This window comes from Maniola jurtina, chromosome 3 (genome assembly GCF_905333055.1).
Source record: "Maniola jurtina chromosome 3, ilManJurt1.1, whole genome shotgun sequence".
NCBI classification, from domain to species: domain Eukaryota; kingdom Metazoa; phylum Arthropoda; class Insecta; order Lepidoptera; family Nymphalidae; genus Maniola; species Maniola jurtina.
In genome coordinates, this window is record NC_060031.1 from 8,723,144 (window position 1) to 8,742,232 (window position 19,089).

The 19,089-nt window shown below is 34.8% G+C and overlaps 1 protein-coding gene across 6 annotated transcripts in view; it reads right to left on the reverse strand.

Moving 5' to 3' along the window:
• Window positions 1-19,089, reverse strand: part of LOC123878758 (TOX high mobility group box family member 3-like) — a 29,227-nt gene that overhangs the window by 3,112 nt on the left and 7,026 nt on the right. For 2 of the 6 annotated variants that reach the window (XM_045926070.1, XM_045926087.1), the window contains exons 2-13: window positions 13,558-13,605; window positions 12,216-12,344; window positions 9,469-9,578; window positions 8,993-9,209; window positions 7,646-7,723; window positions 7,363-7,496; window positions 6,971-7,106; window positions 6,572-6,652; window positions 3,987-4,259; window positions 3,080-3,301; window positions 2,014-2,247; window positions 683-801 (exon numbers count right to left, since the gene is read on the reverse strand). In XM_045926070.1, the coding sequence (XP_045782026.1) occupies window positions 683-801; window positions 2,014-2,247; window positions 3,080-3,301; window positions 3,987-4,259; window positions 6,572-6,652; window positions 6,971-7,106; window positions 7,363-7,496; window positions 7,646-7,723; window positions 8,993-9,209; window positions 9,469-9,578; window positions 12,216-12,344; window positions 13,558-13,605 (1,781 nt within the window). Of the gene's footprint in view, window positions 1-682; window positions 802-2,013; window positions 2,248-3,079; window positions 3,302-3,986; window positions 4,260-6,571; window positions 6,653-6,970; window positions 7,107-7,362; window positions 7,497-7,645; window positions 7,724-8,992; window positions 9,210-9,468; window positions 9,579-9,688; window positions 9,845-12,215; window positions 12,345-13,530; window positions 13,606-19,089 lie in introns of those variants that run through there. The other 4 variants (XM_045926062.1, XM_045926077.1, XM_045926095.1 and 1 more) reach the window with 3 other exon arrangements.

Consider the following 19,089-nt stretch of genomic DNA (forward strand, 5'->3'; position numbering starts at 1 on the left):
CACACACACACACACACACACACACATACAAACTTTCGGCTTTATAATATTAGTGTGATTTTCAATTTAAAAAAAAAAAGGATTTTATTCCATGAATGTCCAGGTACTGTATCTAAATTCTAATACATACTTTTACCTAATACATCTTTTTTTTTTAAATAGTATAATAAAATCTAACGCTAATTTCTAAATTCCTTCCTGTTTCCATTTTTATAATTAAATAAATCGGAACAAAACTCCGAACGATAATACCTAACTATCCTCCAGAACTCAGACAATCGACCGAAATTCGAAAACAAATGTCACACCTGCGTCACTTTTCTGTGTAGAGCCCAGTTTTTTTGCAATTTTGTCTATGAATTCATCAGAACGACAACATAACAAAGCGAAACTAGCCTATAGCGAGAATTTAGTTGTGAGAGGTTTATTGAACCTTTATGAATAAAGAAAGTTATGAAACGTTTAATAGGCCTAATGAGCATTTTAGTTAATGAACGTTTTAAACCTATATTAAGGGATTTTTATGAATAAGACTGTGTGTTAAGCGCCCATTCAAGTTCTTCACTTACATGTTCCTCTGAGTAGTTTTATATGCGATTTGTTTGGCATTTAAGTATTTAAGTCTGCTAAGGAAAAATTGATTAAAAGCATTTAGATAAAAATAGATCCATAATTTGTATACCTGCAATGACTGACCACACATTCATTGGAACAATATTCATCCTCCCATTCACTGTTGGCTATGGCAGGGTTGGTGCAGCCCTGACGGATACATGATGGTGTACTTCGATTTTCGTTTTGCTGAAAGTTTTTAACATTACAAAATTTTGAAATGATAATTCCTACATCTATCTATGTATGTAGTCACAATAATTATTGTCAGTTTGTAATGTAAGACCGACTGCACTTTGGATGAGTTTTCGTACAGACGTCCCGACCGACCTCCAGAATCAATCCAAACTTGTTGGGGTTTTTAAATACACTTTCGTGCAATGAATGTGTGAAACCGGCCAAGAGCGAGTCAGACTCGCGCACCGAGAGTTCCGTACTACAGTCGTATTTTTTCGACATTTTGCACAATAAATCAAAAACTATTATGCATATATATAATAAAACAAAAATCTGATTAGACTGTACAGGTAAAGCCCTTTTATGGTACCCCACTTGGTATAGTAGTCTTACTTTGAAAGTTGAAAATAGTAATTATATTAATTAATTATTTGTTCATTAGTACATTTTAATTTATTTTTTTGTGATGTAACCAGAATCACGGTTTTCGAATTTTCCCTCTTATGTGTGCTATAAGACCTACTTACCTGCCAAATTTCATGATTCTAGGTCAACGGGAAGTACCCTATAGGTTTCTTGCGGTTTTTTCTTTATTGCTCTAGTAATTGGTAACATTTGTCGGTTTTCTTTAATAATAAAAAAAATTAAATCAAGCAAAATAATTGGTTGCCAGTGGTACAAGTTTAGTAAATAATTCCAGTAAGTCTACTAATTCTGAGTTTTGGTATTAGTACAGATTTTTGAAAAGGATATTATAAAAGGATGGTGCAGCTCATGGGGTTCAAACTGTAAATGATTAATTTTACTCTGTTCCATGACCGCTGAGTTGAGGTTTATAATAGAGATTCAGTGAACAAAATGATGTAATAATTACACTCAAAATACTTTTGTCCTTAATCCAGACATTTTTGGTTCACTGAAATACTGAATGCTGAATGAATCTGTACTCATTTCCGAGCAAAATGGCCTAATGCTGTGTTAAAATTGGGTTCAATGTTTGTGAATTCAATCACTAAATACAAACCTAAACTTATTTCCAAACAAAAACCACCTAAAACTGTATCCAAAGTTTGTGATTTCGATCAAAATGGTGATTATACAGTAGTTTTTTGCTCCTCCTGTACAATTTATTTCATGCAATTACATCATTTTATTCACCAGCTCTCCTATCTACTAATACATAATACTTTTTCATCGATAATACGAAAAAGAGTTTATAGGTACCTCTGGCGATTTATGTGGCATTCCTGAATTACCATTGCTATTGGAAGTGGAATGTTCACTGTTTAAAGTTGGGTTCGGGGGCTGCTGTTGGGGTGGTTGGTTCTGCTGCTGCTGTGGGTGCAGCAGGGGCTGTTGCGGCTGCTGTTGGTGCTGCAACTGCTGCTGCTGCTGCGGTTGCTGCTGATGTTGATGTTGCTGCTGCTGATACTGCTGCACTTGATGAGCTTGTTGCATCTAACAAATATTTAGTGTTTTAAATTTATTTCATACTAGACACTTCGCCCGCGCGGGCGTATTATTTTTTATAAATCCAGTGGAAACTCCTTGATTTTCCAGGATAATGTCTATGTCCGTCCCACAGATAAAGTCTATCTCTTATTGAATATATTATCTTCTTATATCGTCAAAATCAGTTGAACGTATGGGCCGTGAAAAGCTAAAGACAGACAAACCAACAAACTTATAATATCAACATTATATAGTATTTGTATGGATTTTGGTAGTATGCTCAGGACCTCTCTGATCTTGTCACCCGGTCACCTTTTTACTACTGCTCTGCAAGACGTTGAGTGAGTTCTTTGTCCTTGTGTCGTCGACATTCTGTCTACATTTACTAATCGTTTATCACGGCCTGTTTTATATCAATTACAACCTGCGCATTTTTAACAAAGTGTGAATGGGCATCTTCTAGACAAATGCGTCCTTAGGCTACATCATCACCTTCCATCCTGTATGATTGTGGTCAAGCATATGCCTACTGTCTATAGTGAAAAAATATATCAGTTCTATATAATATACATACCTACTTAAACGATTTTTAATCAAATAAACTTTAACAAGTGTTTTTTTCGTCAGTTGAATCTAACACTGGTTCATCATAAAAAAAACTGTAAAAACTATATTTTTAAAGCAAGCAAAAAGTTCGATTGTCAAGTGGTGATATGTACGAGAGTTACAAAGCATGTTGCCGATTCTCATTAGTTGGAATATACATTATTATAAATTTCATCTGACTTAACACATGTGGCAGTGCATGTTGCAAATGTGTTTCTGCCATTATTTGTACCTGTTGTGAGTGATGATACTGCATGGCATGCACAGATTGCACAGGAGGCGATTGGGATTGCACTTGTCTGTATCCTGGTGGTGAGAGCCCAGAGTTTGCAGCATAGTTTGGAGATTGGGGTGGCTGATAGTTTCTCGGAGATTGCGCCATGTTGGGCTGACATGCCTGTGGACTTGCTGTGGTGTTTACTTGATACCCTTGAGGAGACTGGCCTGGCACACCCTACAAAAGCATAGAAATTAGACTCTGGTATATTTTTATCATCACACCCCATAGTCGTACATGCTGATCAAGTGTGGTACTTGCAGTGTGCCTATGACCTAACCCCTTCTCATTCTGAAAGATCACTACCTTGTAGTGAGCCGGCGAAAGACTGTGGTGATAATAGTTTAATCATAGTTTGCATCTAAACTCTTACGTACTAACCTGCAAGGGTTACAGTATTTTTATTTTATTTGATTACAAGTTAGCCCTTGACTGCGTTTTCATATGGTGGTAAGTGATAATGCAGTCTATGGAGTTAACTTGGAAGGAGTATGGAAGTTTTGTTAACCTACACCTCTTAGCAGTCAAACTATTTATTTTACTAGTATAGAAAAGCTGTGATAGCCTAGTAGATAGATAGGATGTCCGCCTCCTAGTCAGGATTTGATCCTGGGCACGCACCTCTAACTTTCAGAGTTATGTGCATTTAAAGTATGTAATGTAATTAAATATATAACATCATGAGGAAACCTGCATGCCTGAGAGTTCTCCATAAAGTTCTCAAAAGTATGTGAAGTCTGCCAATCTGCACTTGGCTAGCGTGATAGACTATGGCCAAACCCTTCTCAGAGGATACCTATGTTCTGTAGTGAGCTGGCGATGGGTTGATCATGATAGCTATAGAAAAATACAAAGAACCTACTTGATACGTCTGAGAATTGTGCCCGATGTTTCCCTGATAGTTTTGTGGTGGCTGCTGATTGTTGGGAGGGTAGCTTTGAGACGGTGCTCCTGCGTAGGAAGGCTGTGATTGACCTCCTGGGAATGTCTGAGGTGAATATCCCTGCGGTGTTGAGTTTGGGACATAACTTTGGGGCGAGTGCCCATTTCCATAAGCTTGGCCTTGATAATAATTTCCATAGTTCGCATTAGTATTTCCGTGATTATACATTACTTGATTTTCTTGCTCTCCCCCCTAAAGAAAAATAAAAATCTTTTGTTAAATATTTTATACTAGTATAAATAAACTCAATCTGCATTCATTTTTATATTTTTAGGGTCCTGTACCTCCAAAGGAAAAATATCTGTCTGTCAGTCAAGAAACCTATAAGGTACTTTTCATTGACCTAGAATGTTTATTTCATCAGAAACATTTATAGGTTTTTTTAGAATTCTTTGTGACAATATTTTTCACTATGGGTCCATAAAGGTAACTTATCCCCCAAATTGTAATGTATACCCACATTTACTTTTTTTAAATTGGTTATTGTTACTTTATGCTATATATTTTAATATTGTATTGCATATTAGATAATGTGTATCCATATCCTGGGCCACATTATCGAATTTCAGATACCTACAACTTTTTTACCACCACACTCTGTTTTTTGATGAAAAATCACTGTAAAACCCTGACATATTCTTGTCATAACATGGTGGTCTAAAGCTTTAATTAATTATTTTCTATGATGGTTTTTTTCAGAAAATAGATACCTAGATACATAATGGTTGTGGCTGTGAAAGTAATCATACAAAATTTGATCCTGTGACCAATGGTATGGATTCACAACCTCTAATATAATATAATATCAAAATATATGGTAAAAACAATAAATTGAGTGAATACGGGTTTTGAATGCTGATAAAAAGTTACCCTTAAACAGATGGGATGAGAAAAGGTAGCAAACAAACAGACACTTTAGCATTTAAAATATTGGTGTGGATAAAGTACATAATATGTAATAAGAATTACTCGCCCACGGCCGATATTAATCAATCTATCTGTAAACATTTACTAACAACATTGTTACTTATTAAAAATTTAGTATTTTTTGACAATTACGTTGAGAAGTACCTACATAACGACAAATTACCATAGTTAATTTCGGCCGAAGTATTACATATATAGTGATTCCATGGGACTAGGAATCAGCTTAGCTTGTTGTATGATTCTATGCTATCCTATTTAAAAACAAAATATGATAATAATTTAATAAACATGGTCCATTGCTTTTAAAATAAAATCGAAAGCTTACCGGTGAGTATGTCTGACTTATATTTTAAACAAGACCACTATTTTATACTATTTAAACCGAAGTTTTGTTTTATTTTGCAATAAAATGATTAAGTATTTAAAATGCGAACACAATGTTTAATATTAACACGGAGACCAAATTATTATTATTTTAAATACGAACACGGAACAACACAAAGCTCGAACCACTCGGCACTCTGTGAACCAAGTATCGACGCGACGCCAGACGCAAAAGTCAATGACTTTACCTCCCTCCAGTTGCCATCTTTAAAATTAAGGCGTCCCTGCGCAACTAGCTGCGCAAGTGTGCTTACTGCTTACGGCCATATTATCTACATTCTACAGACTGTACCAATCTCTGACCAATCTTTTTTATTTGTAATCTCGATTCAGGTTGGCAGTCTTATAGGTAGGTTTTTCGGTTTGTAACGCGAGTCGGGGAGTCGGCAGCCGGTTTGTTGGCTTTTCTGTAGGTGACAATATTAAGGGCCCTCCCCGATCGGAACCAACCACCAACAGAGGTCACCTAGGTTGAGTTGATTCTAAATCAACCGTGTAGACGAAGGTTAATGTCAATTTTTGTTGGTCAAATAAGCGAGATATTGTTCATCCAAGGTCCTTGGACATACATAACATACCTAATATGCAACCTTTTCATTTTACATTATATTATATTTACTGTAGGTACCTACTCGTATTTTGCTCATAACTTAGTACGCGACAGGTTGAAATGGCAATCGGGGAGGAACGTCCCGCACACCCCCCGCGCTAATCCCGATTGCTATCTCAACCTGTCGCGAATTATAGTATTGTCGTGAAAGTTTCAATTTAAAATCGTGCAGTACCTACGCGATTTTAAAAACGCCGCCGTTGTTAACGCGCGAAAATTACGCAAATTTAATAGAAAGTACCGTCGCGATGATACTTTCGCAAATATATAATAAGGGTTTCAAGCTTTTAAACCAAGTCTACACTTTTCTACAATATCTGAAAAAATTATCTAAGTATGGCGAGACATTTCCTTAACGTTTACTTATTAAAAATATTATACTTATGTCCTATTATCCTAGCCTAGGTATTTTGGTATAATATCAAATTTGACCTTATCTGGGTGTACTTATAGCAGGTGTGCACTGTGCCCACATCAGATACACATTATAATATGTAAAATGTGTTTTTGTTACTTTTTAAGACCAATTTTTTAAGAAGGAAAATAAGTACAATTGTACTATTGAACTGTGAAATCCACTTACCTTAGATACTAAACTCGCTCGATACGCTGCTAGTGCTTTTAAGTATTCTTTTTTGGCAACTTCTGTTTTCTGTTTGTAAACCTGAGGGGAAAAATATTTGAAACAGGTATGAAACATTTGATAAAATAGATTAGGTGCTCAAATACTTATTTCTATAATCATCCCCCATAATAATTATAAAAGAAAATCAATACAATATGTTTTATGTGAACCTGATTTAACCAAAATCAGAATAAAGTACAGCACATTCAAACGAACTGTTATTAATTTCTTTAGAAAATTGGTTGAATAGCAGTTCGATGAACTTTGAACCAAAATAATCATAATCTTTAAAAGGAATTTAAAATAAAACCTCTAGTTCAACTAAATTTTTACTCCAAATAAACCAGAAGCACTTACACTTTTATGTTCTGAATCTAAGCCATCCCACATTGATGCTACGATTTTAGAGACTTCTCCAAAACTTGCATTCGGATTTTGTCCTTTTATTGCTGCTTGCGTGTCACGGAAAAATAGGGCATATGCTGACACAGGTCTGGAAAAGGGCATCAAGAAAATTCCATTATCATACAAAGTCAAAATATGTTATGATAAAACCCATTTTCAGTTTAACTTTTACCTAGTAAACTGAGTAAGTGTGAACTGTACTGTAACATTATGAAATGTAGGAACTTTGGTCAAAAGTATTTTTTTATTAGCATTGTAAATAGACAGATGCTTTGAATTATATTATTACGTACATAATTATGACTAATACATTTGACCAAAGCTTATCTTTACTTAATTCATACTTTTGTGGTTCATTTGGATCCCGTTTTTTCTTTTTTTTCTGAACTTTAGGTTTCTTTTGCATCTGTCCACGGCTCATTCCATTGTCCATCGGTTCTGGGGATGACCTCTTCACTCCCATATTGCTAACACCCATCTATGCAACAATATAATTGGATATATTAATTTCATTAATTTTAAAGTAATTCTTCATGACAATAGTTCATTGGCAATACATATCTATAGACCACGATTATAGTTAGTATTCATAGAAGTAAGTACATTAACTATAAATTTTGCCTATACCTGATGAATCGTAGTTTGTTGCTGCCGGCTCGCTGAGCAATAATGGATCGGCAGAAGGCTTTCCGCATCACCAGGCAACTACCAACAAACAACGAGTTTAAAACAATAATTTATGAATAATTTTAAAAATATCAATGAAACTACAAAAACATGAAGAAATGTATATGCCAATGAACTTTTTATAGCAAAAAAGGAACAGAAAAATTAAAGTGATGAGTATACCTACTAAGAATAAAAATTTTATAAAGGAGTAGTGTGGTACAAGTTCAACAATTCATAGGTACTTGGTATAAACTTTTGATTAAGTACAATAATATCAAACATATTTTGTTTGGGATAAGTATCATAAGCAAACATAATTTCCTAATAAATTATAATTTGGTTTTCAGTTTTATAACATTGATTCAAAATCAAGTACATATTATAAAAATGCTAATTTATGTAAGCCTAGTTATTGTTGATTTTATTTTATTTATTTATTTTTATTTGTACCCAGAAAGTTGTTACAATAAAGAGAATAAGAAAGTAAAAGTGAACAGAGAAGCACTTATCTCTATAAGGTGTTTTTATTTTTTCATACTATAATAATACCTAGATTTTTAATTATTTAAAGAATAACTCAAAATTTAAAAAACCCCCAACACAAAAATCTCTATAAGAAAACTAGAAGCTGAGCTGATAACTTTCAAATGGCTGAACCGATTTTCTTCGATTATAGCTAAGAACCCGACCAAGCCACCTTTCAAACAAAAAAAAAAACTAAATTAAAATCGGTTCATTCGTTTAGGAGCTACGATGCCACAGAACACATGTCAAACAGCCCTCTTTTTGGGTTGGGGGTTAAAAATTAACACCAAGAATTAATTAGTCCACTAATTAAATTAGGAATAATAAATAAATGAACAAATGCACTTTTATTGTTCACCACAGAGAACAAAAGCAGTGGATACAGTAATAACTAATTAAGCAGGTTAGGTAGATGGTATAATTCACATCTATTATTTCATTTACCTTTTCAAATAATTATTCATAAATTATAGGAATGGTACCTATTAAACTAAAAACATTTTATTCACAAGGTTGTAACATAATAAAATTAATTTAGTTAATAATATCTATTGAAACTAGAAGCTATAGGACAAGTACTGAGAGGGCTTGTGGGGTAATGTATGGGTTGCAGGAGGATGATAGCAACATCAACATAGCGACAAATCAAGGAATTCATCCATTATTTTTATGCCAACTGTCACCCCTCTGCAACGTGCACCTTTCCTGACAAGCTGTCTCTGTGAAACAGTTTACCAGCAATTAAAGAAAGCTGTTTAATAAAGTAATGTACATATTCACCTGAGAATGATGGGATGGTACACTATCATCTGAATCATCACTCGTAGTGCCTGGGGGTGATGCTCTTTGAGGAGAGCCATAGACTGGGCCAGGTTGGGTGGGAGTGCTCGGTGTAGGAGGTCCGCTCATCACTTGTGTAGGTTGTAGCATAAGCAGTTGCTGTTGTCCACCAGGCTGCTGTTGGATCATATAATTGCCTGCCGGGGCTGCTGCGTTACTGAAAGGAAATTAATTTTCAAACATCACAAATTACAATTTGTGTACTTAATGAAAATGGTCATTAATGATAATGAAGTAGATTGTATTATAGAAAACTGTTATATTTGGTTTTTGTTGATTAAATCACTTATTTTTGAATGCAATTACAATTTACTAGTTTTAAGGTTGTGGCTTTGGTATTTATTCTAACTAAATGAGGAAAACAAAAATAAAGAAAAAGTCTTTGTACTCATACTTAAATAAATAACTAAATATACCTGTGCAATGTGACTGGTGTGTGCGGTTCTTGTAAATATAAAGGTTGTTGATAAGACGGTGCTCCACCTGGCGGAGCTAATCCGTCTTGTGCAGGATTCATCATACCAACCTACGATGAAGAAACAAAACCGCTCAAAATGTTATCATTTAAAAACCTTTAAAAACCCCTAAAATACCTAATTATTTATTAACGATTAGGTAACATTATGATCCTCCTACATTATTTAGGTAAGTATACAATTTTTGAATTCTGTGTTTTTCTTTAATGCTTCTTTCTTCTTCATTTGAATTTTGACCAATAATAATATTTTTCAATTTGTTTAATGTTTTTCACTTCGCATTCGCTTCCCGTTATAGTAGATAGGCAATAGATACTGTGTTTGCTGTTTGACTTTTTTTTTTTCTCGTCTGGCTTTACAAAGATTAGCCAATGTCAAGTTTGTAGTTATTTGTAACAAGTTAGGGAAACTATACAAGTATGGACCCCGTTTGTGCCGGTGCTCGCCGACATGCACGGAATCCCCTTAGAGCGCTTTCCAGTTAGTTTTAACGAAAAAAACACTCCAAAAAGGCAGAGCACGCCCGCCAGCTAACACCAACACCAACACAGACGAAGTCCCTGTTTGACTTTGACAGTCAAAGTCCAAATAACCATAACCAACCCATAGTCGTAGTACCAACTTAAAGAAAACATCAGCTGTTATCAAAATATGTACAGTGGTCATGGGTAACTTTAGAAACGTGTCAAACATTGTGAATTTTAAAGGTTTAGAGAAATGTAGGTAACTCAAGCTACAATAATAGAGCGAAATGTTGTTATAAAACCTCTAAAAGTAAGTTATCCGATCAAAAGCAAGCATGTTGAATAGTTCTTTAACATTAGATAAATGGCCATGAAATGGCTAAAAAAGGGTCATCTTATTTCTATTCGTCATAAGTTAAATAAACTAGGTAATTATTTTTTATTAGACGAACAGATTGAAAAAATCTAGGTGAAGATTGGCCTAATGCGCCTATCCACATAAAATATGTAGGTTATATTGTAATTAACAAGTAGGCACAGGGTAAAGCAATGAAGAATTTGTACCATGCATCTGCATCGTATAGTTTCCCTTTCATTTCCGTTTGTTCCAATATATACAATTTTACTTACCTATATTATCTTATATTAAAGCAGGTACAAAGGAATAATTTTCGATGTATGAATGTGTTTAACAGTAATAAGAATTTTATAAAGACCAATTCAACAGTATTTAACAGTAATTTTGTGTAACAGTAATTTGAGTAAATGATCTGATATTTGAGTCATATATCTAAAAACTATGTAACTAACTACCTAAATCTACTGTTATGATCTATCTACCTACTTCTAAAAATATTCATTATTCTACTGATTTCATTATTCATTTCGATATTGTGTGAAAAACCTAATTTTAAGTTATTTTGTATTGTATTACAAAGTTATGAGGTGTATCAAAATCGGTTCAAGCGTTTAGTCTTGGAAAAGAACAAAGAACACATCGCGGGAAATAAGGAGCGACTGATTAACCAATCGTGTGCAGCTCCTCTTCTCCCTTTATGGCCCCACTACCCCACTATTGTGTGTGTATTTGTGTGTGTGTGTCTGTATGTGTGACGGTGTGTGTGTGTGTGTGTGTGTGTGTGTTGGGTGTATAGATATATGTATAATTCTCAGAGTAAAGTCACGGGTAACAGCTATTGATGTACTTACTATCAATAAAATTTTATGATTGTACCAGAAACATTACGGGATCGCAACATTAAATTTTATTTTTAAAATAGCTCTTAGAGTGATCTAAAATAGCTACGAGACCTGAGTCTCTTAACGGAATTCATTCAAAGGCAATTCCATTTCAATAAAAGCAATCTAAAAAGTGGGGCAGATGATAGAAGACTCGTTTCGTAATAGAACTCCCTACAAAAATATAGATAAGATTTGGAAGTGAATTTGAATTTCTTCTAAAGATAAAGTAGGTAGCTTCCGTATTTTCTTTATATATAGTATCACGTATCTAAAGTAAAGATAGTTACCATACCTAAACAATGGAACAAAGAATTTTCTGCTAATAAAATATTAATAAAATCAAATTTTCAAGATCAAAATATAATAAAATAAGTGACACAGATTTAAATTAGCAATAACTTTGTACAAAATATGAACTTAATTTTACGGTCCCAACTTAACCAATTTTCTTTAAAAGGTACGTACCCCCCCATGGGTCGGACCACAAATTCACGGTTTTCGGATTTTTTTCCTCTATAGGTTTTCTTGACAGGCACAACAGACGGACAGACAGACAGATAACGAAGTGATTCTATAAGCCTTATAAGGGTTCTTTCCTTTTGAGGTACGGAATCCGGAAAACCAGATACCAACGTTCAAAAAACGTCTTCAGCCCTATAACCACCTATAACATAACTTGTCGCTTGTACGCGTTTTTCCGAACGTTGAAGTTACCCGCAATTCGCTTACCTTTTATAATTACTACTAAAGGATGCCCGCGGCATCGCTCGCGAGGATTTCGGTTTTTAAATCCTGTAGGAACTCTTCGATTTTCCGGAATAAAGAGTAGCCTATGCCCTTCCCCGGGATGTACCTCAAGTCTGTACCAAATTTCATTTAAATCGGTTCAGCGATTGGGCGGTGATAACGTAGCAGACAGACAGACATTATTTATAATATAAGTATAGAGTATGGATGAGCTAGATAATGTATTATACGAACCTGTGGCGCTGAATGATGTAGTTGAGTATACTGTATGTGAGGGTTCTGGCTCCCGCCAGTCGTCGCATGCTGCCCGTGCATTAGTGGAATGTCAAATTCTTCGTCTCCAAAAGATGGCGTATGAAAAGTCTAAAACAAAATGCTTAATTTATCATTTTGTTTCAGTCGTTGGATTTCCCTTTTAACCCACTTAACAAACTAGGAGGTTCTCAATTCGTCGGAATCTTTTTTTATTTTTTAAATAGGTATGTTCCCCGATTATTCGAAGACGCCTGGACCGATTTGGATTTTTTTGTTTGAAGGGGTATACTTCCCAGGTGGTCTCATATAAATTTAGTGAAGATCTGATGAATAACTTCGGAGATGGCGAACAGAACTCCTCAATGGATAAGAGTAAATTGCTCGCGATCAGTGTAATAGCCTTCTAAACAGTAGGTGTTTAACTAGGCATAGCATATTTTAATAGAGTGGGTACTAAAAAGTGTGACATAAAAATATTCCAAAAAAAAAATAACCAAATTCAATAACCACAAACACTAAAAACTAAAAAAATATTTTATTTATTACTGAATATATTATGCATACAAGAGTTAATGTAGTTCTATAATAACATTTTTTCGAGTCGGTGAAAGAAGTAATAGTTCTCTAAAACTAGGAACCGATTTTAATCAAGCTTCTTAATCCAGAAATAACATCTAGATTCTAGGCTTTATACTTAACAATTTATGTTTATAATTTATATGTATACATAATTATGTTTCACCCAAGCAAAGGCGGGCAGATCAGCCAGTTTATTATAAACGGATAGGTACGATGTGATGCTTAACAATTTTTCGTAGACATTATATTATATTTAAAAAAAAATACCTATCTTATCGCTGAAATATTAAGGGTATCTAAAGAAGAAATACGAAAGGCAGGCAGGCTGAATTTTTATTTTATTTAAGTAGTAGGTAGGTATTTTTTCATACGAAACAAGTGTAAATTAAAAATTTATAACACCCCCGACAAGTGAAGATTACAGTAACTAGAAAAGAGCTGATAACTTTCAAACGACTGAACCGATTTTCTTGGATTATAGCTAAGAACACTCTCGATCAAGCCACCTTTTTAAACAAAATAATCTAAATTAAAATCGGTTCATTAGTTTAGGGGCTACGATGCCACAGACAGATACACAGATACACACGTCAAACTTGTAACACCCCTCTTTTTGGGTCGGGGGTTAAAAACAGATTCTAAAGATACTCGTACCTAATCGGAAAGTATCTAGTGACGAATGATTAGGTGCGTGAAATAATAGTTTCATACTAACCTGATCATTCATAGCGTACACACTTGCCTTAGTATCGCGAGTCGCAGATAGAGGCGATTCAAGGCTTTCTGGACGCTGAAAAGACACAAAATATCATGTTACATCGATCTATGCTAATAATATGTAAACAGGTAAATATTTTGAACGTATGTAGGGGATGGGGGGATATCCCTGGAACATTATTGATCCGATTCTGAAAATTATTATACTGATAGATAGATAGCTACATTATTCCCGAGTACTATATAGGCTGTAAACTATATATCACACGGAGCATCGTATAAAAATGAATGTACCTAAAGTTCGCGACAGGTCGACATGGCAATCGGAGTATTATGAAGTGCGGAGGATGCTCCGTACAACCGCATAGTAACCGCCCTATTCCGGACAAGGTTAGCGCGGCTTTACGGGGCGTTCCCACCCTCATTGCCATAAAGACCTTTCGCTAAAGAGGTTGAGAAAAATTCTTATTTTTGCTAATCTCTAAGCTAATTAGTTTATAGCAATTTATAGGCTAGGGCATTATCTAGGCTGGGGCTAGATAATGCCATAGCCTATAAATTGAACAAAATGGCTTTCAGTTAAGCTATACTAATATTATAAAGAGGAAACCTTTGTATTTTTGTATGTTTGTATTGAATAGGCTCAAAAACTACTGGACCGATTTCAAAATTTCTTTTACCATTACTTAGAGGGATTCTTCCGAATCCGTATAGGCTATATTTTATCAGGGAAAATAGAAAAAATAAATGTCCACCCGTGCAAAGCCGGGGCGGGTCGCTAGTTATACATATACTTTAAAAAATGAATATATGCTTAAAAATATACCTAATCTAGCTAATGCCCGGCCTGCATTGCAATGTGACTGACTCAAGCGCCTAAGCTTTCTATTTAGCATTGATTCTGTCAAAATTTTCCTCAAGTCTCAATAACCACTGCACTATACAAAGTTTAACTCAATCGAATGAAAGATGCGTGCGCGATGATGCAATCTAAGATGGAAGAAGGCTAACCTGGAAGAGGTATGGCAGTTTTTATTAAACCGGATTCCTTTGGTTTTTACATGGTATCGTACCGGAACACTAAATCGCTTGGCGGTATGGCTTTGCCGGTACCATGGTAACTAGCCACGGCCGAAGCCTCCCACCAGACCAGATCAGAGAAAATTATAAAATTCCGAATTTCTCCTGCCGGGAATCGAACCCGTTACCTCCCACTAATAATACCACAGCACTTACCTCTGAGCCTGGGAGGTCGTCAGTTTATCGGAATTTCAAGTAAGTATCTATCTAACAACTTAATTGACTCCCTAACAAGTAACGGATTGTAAAAATTACTTAGGTAGGTATACTATTCCACAGCTAAGTTAACGAAGTTGTCCTGTAATTGAACATAATCACGATGGGAGATCAACCTCTAGGTAAACGGTTGATTCATCTCGATGTGAATTTATTACGTTGTAGGGCGATGGATACTTATTTCCTGGCAATGGCCGGGTACTAGAGTACAAAGCAACCGTGATCGCCACACAACCAGCTCGTTAACTTTCCGACATGATAGTTAAGTTCAATTTTGTTAAATTGTATTTTAAAATATTTTAGTCCGTAACTTTGTTGGGACTAACTACATAGTTTTTTTTTTGCAAAACTTCGTTGACCGTGGATCTTTATACAAGGTGTACCCAGAACGCTAGCAAAAACTAAGGTAGGTGATAGTACTGATGATTACTAGCTACCACAAAAAAAAACATGAATTAAAAAAAAACCAGTATTTTTTAAAAGTTCACAGTATATTGCAAATAAAAGATTTGATTGACGCTAGAGGTCAACGAACGTTACGTAAATAGGCCACTCGGAGTCAATGCCGCGTCGTAGGTGGGGCATTGACCCGAGGTTTGCATGCTATGCATTGTCGGTTTGAAACATACTAAAACAGAAAACTACAAGGTAAGGCAATTGGTATTGGATTGTGTTTAGGTAGTTAATTTAAATAATATTAAAATAAAATAAAATAAATAAATTAAATTAAATTTTTACTACCGTTTTGGTTACACCTTGTGTATTGGAAGAATTACTTTCTAGTTTTACCTAGGTAAAGTCGCGGGTATCAGCTAGCTTATGATGTGACAGTTTTCGCAATAATTAAGAATGTGTGCTGTAACAGATTCGGAAAAGCCCTGATTTAAAAATTTTAGTAGTAGGTATCTACTGGGTTCAAATCTAAGTCAGTAGTTAGAATCTTTTTGTTTTTAAATCACGTCGATCAGTTGCAACGTTATTGAACGACAAATCAACAAACAAACACACTTTCGCATAATGGGTAGTGATATGGGTAATGGGTAGTTATTTGTAACGCCATCAAGATTATTTCGTATCTGAGGCGGTCGAATAATAATTAAACTAAATAAATAATAATGTAATTATTATTAGTATCCTTCTTGGTAAGGGACCATTGATGCGCGAGCCTGAATCGCGCTTGGCCGGTTTTTTAAAATTCATTGCTACTCTAACGGCCGAAATTAATATAATCAATCTATCTGTAATCTGTCGATAAGTTACGTACGTGTACGCTATGTTGTTACTCGTCAAAAGCCTTTTTGACAAATAACAGCGTTGCTAATTAACTTATGGACAAGATAAAGATAGATAGAGCATTAATTTTGGCCGTTAGTATCGTGATGCGGACGCCCCGCACACCGGCACAGGCCCCACGCTAGCCCGGTGCGGGATAACGCAGGGTGACGTGCGGGTGTTTGGGTTCCCCCGCCTGATACCTCGATTGCCATCTCGACCTGTCGCGTAGAATACTTATTTCTTATTTGGTAAAAATACATTTTATAAGTAACAACTAACAACGTGACTTGACCGCGAAGTTTATTTCCCTATTTTTCACGAGACCGTGGAATTTTCCCAAAATAATTTGTTGAAAACTTATTAACAAAGTACACTGTATTTTAAATAAGATAAGTACAAACAAAACAACAATACATAATTACAAAGTGATCGAAGTTCAAGAATACATAATTATTAATTACAATATTAATAATCACACTCTTGAAGTTCTGTAGGGGACATAAACTATAAGCAGGTAGGTATAGGTGCTATTATTACCTATGTGTATAGAGTATCTTTTTACCCGCAAAGTCATAAGGAAGCTTTTAGCCGTCTATGTATGTATTGTAGGTTTGTATTTATGTGTGTTCCACCGTAGCGCCTTAACTACTGAACCGATTTTGATGAATGAGGTGTCAATCGATTCGTTATTCTGAGATGATCCGGGTGACATAGGCTACATTTTATATGAAAAGTCGACCAGACGGATGTTACATCCAAAATAGTGTTGGTCTCCAAAAAAATTTTTTTTTTGCTATTGTATCGAGTGGGATATCAAATGAAAGAGAAAAAAAATCTGAGTTCATAAATTTAATATAAACAGTGTAACGTTACATTACACCGAGCGACAGAAAAACAATTTTATACAATATCTATCGCTATCTATCGGCAGTTCGCGGGTAGTAGTCAGGTTTTTTTTGAAAGTGAAAAGTTCTTTAGGCGCGTTCGACGATTTTGGGATGGGTAAAAACTTCAAGATTCCGTCACCCACATGCTACATGTTAATAGTAGTCGGAGTGAAGATATAGTTGTAAAAACTAAAGTTATGGTAGGTCATGGTTTTAATTTACAAATTATGTATGACATTTTAATTTTTGGTAAGTAGGTACTAGTACGAGATAGGTAGGTACTAGAGTTAATAATTTGAAAATGCAAAAAAACACTGTTATATTTTCATAGTTTTATGTTGTCACTTCTATCGGCTATTCCTCACTAACTATATATACCAATTTTTTATATACATATACGTAAGTATTGCGCTATTATAGTCTTGATAAAATCATCAAACATTACGTAAATTGAACTTTAATGAGACCTTTATAATAAAGCTTAAAAGGTTTTATGAAAATAAATTAGCATCGATGCTCCAAAAATCGATTGATCAATATTGTAGTGCCTTGACTTGAAGTTGGTCTCATTCCCCGACCGGTTTGTGTCCCACTCGGCGCACCGGCTGCTGCGGTCCCAATAGCTCTTTATACGTTGCACACTATCGACCGTAAGTGAAAGGACACGACGATAATTGCCCTGTGTTATTCGATTTTGTAATAATATTATGTTGTACTCGAATAAATCATTTCATAATTTATCGTATAATACTTATATTATAACTGTAAATCATTTGAAAGTTTATTACCAAAGTCTGCAATCGTTTGAAATCTCTGTGCCGAACAGATTTCATTTCACATAGGTACCTACCTATTTTTAACCCCCGACCCAAAAAGAGGGGTGTTATAAGTTTGACGTGTGTATCTGTGTATCTGTCTGTGGCATCGTAGCTCCTAAACTAATGAACCGATTTTAAGTTAGTTTTTTTTTGTTTGAAAGGTGGCTTGATCGAGAGTGTTCTTAGCTATAAACCAAGAAAATCGGTTCAGCCGTTTGAAAGTTATCAGCTCTTTTCTAGTTACTGTAATCTTCACTTATGTGGGGTGTTATGAATTTTTAATTTACACTTGTATCTTAAGTTTTATCTTTTATTATGATGTTGGTAAAAATGGATACCTGTTTAAAAACGATTAGTAGTTAATCGATTAAGAAAAATGTTAATTGCCGTCATTACAAAATGCATAAAATGTGATTGATATTTATAAAATTCACATTAGGTACATATTATATACATATATACATATAATATACCTAATGTGTAGTCTATTATTTTGTCTATGTAGTATAATATAATTAATTAATTATATCATATTAAAATATGCGCTTATCCATACCAAAATATTATACATATATGCAAAAGTGTGTCTGTCTGTCTGTCTGTCTGCTAGCTTTTCACGACTTTAACAGTTTAACCAATTTTCACGGGTACAGAGTTAGCTCGCATCCCGAGAATGGACATAGGCTACTTTTTATCCTGGAAAATCAAAGAGTTCCCACGGGATTCTCTAAGGCCCATCCGTTTGATCGATTTATATGAAACTTGGTACAGAGGTAGCTTGTGTCCTGGAAATTGATACATGCGACTTTTTATCCCCAAAAAGCAAACAGTTCCCACAGAACTTTTAAAAACATAAATCCACGCGGACGAAGTCGCGGGCATCATCTAGTTATTTATGACTTCTTGCAGCGTCCCGCGTTCGGAGGTTATCTGTAACTGCCTGTAAGAGACTGCTTTAGCAATAAGGCCGCCTTTTGTAAAGTTTCCTCTGTTTCCTGTATTGTTTTCCTGTATTATTTAAAAAAAATCATCATCCTAAAATTAAGTTTTTACCAAATCTCTGTCTATTGAATAAATTGGACCGGAAAAGATTTCGTAAAATAATAATTAACAGAGGTTTATTACGCAGGCTGAATAGGAAGTTAGTGGGCACCATCTAATAGGTAGGTAACTTATAAAATAAGAAAAGAATTCCAATAAATCTTTTCAGTCAATTATAATGTGCCGTCCATAACGATAGTATGTTTCTAATATGTTTTTAGAGCGTGGAAAGTAGAAAGT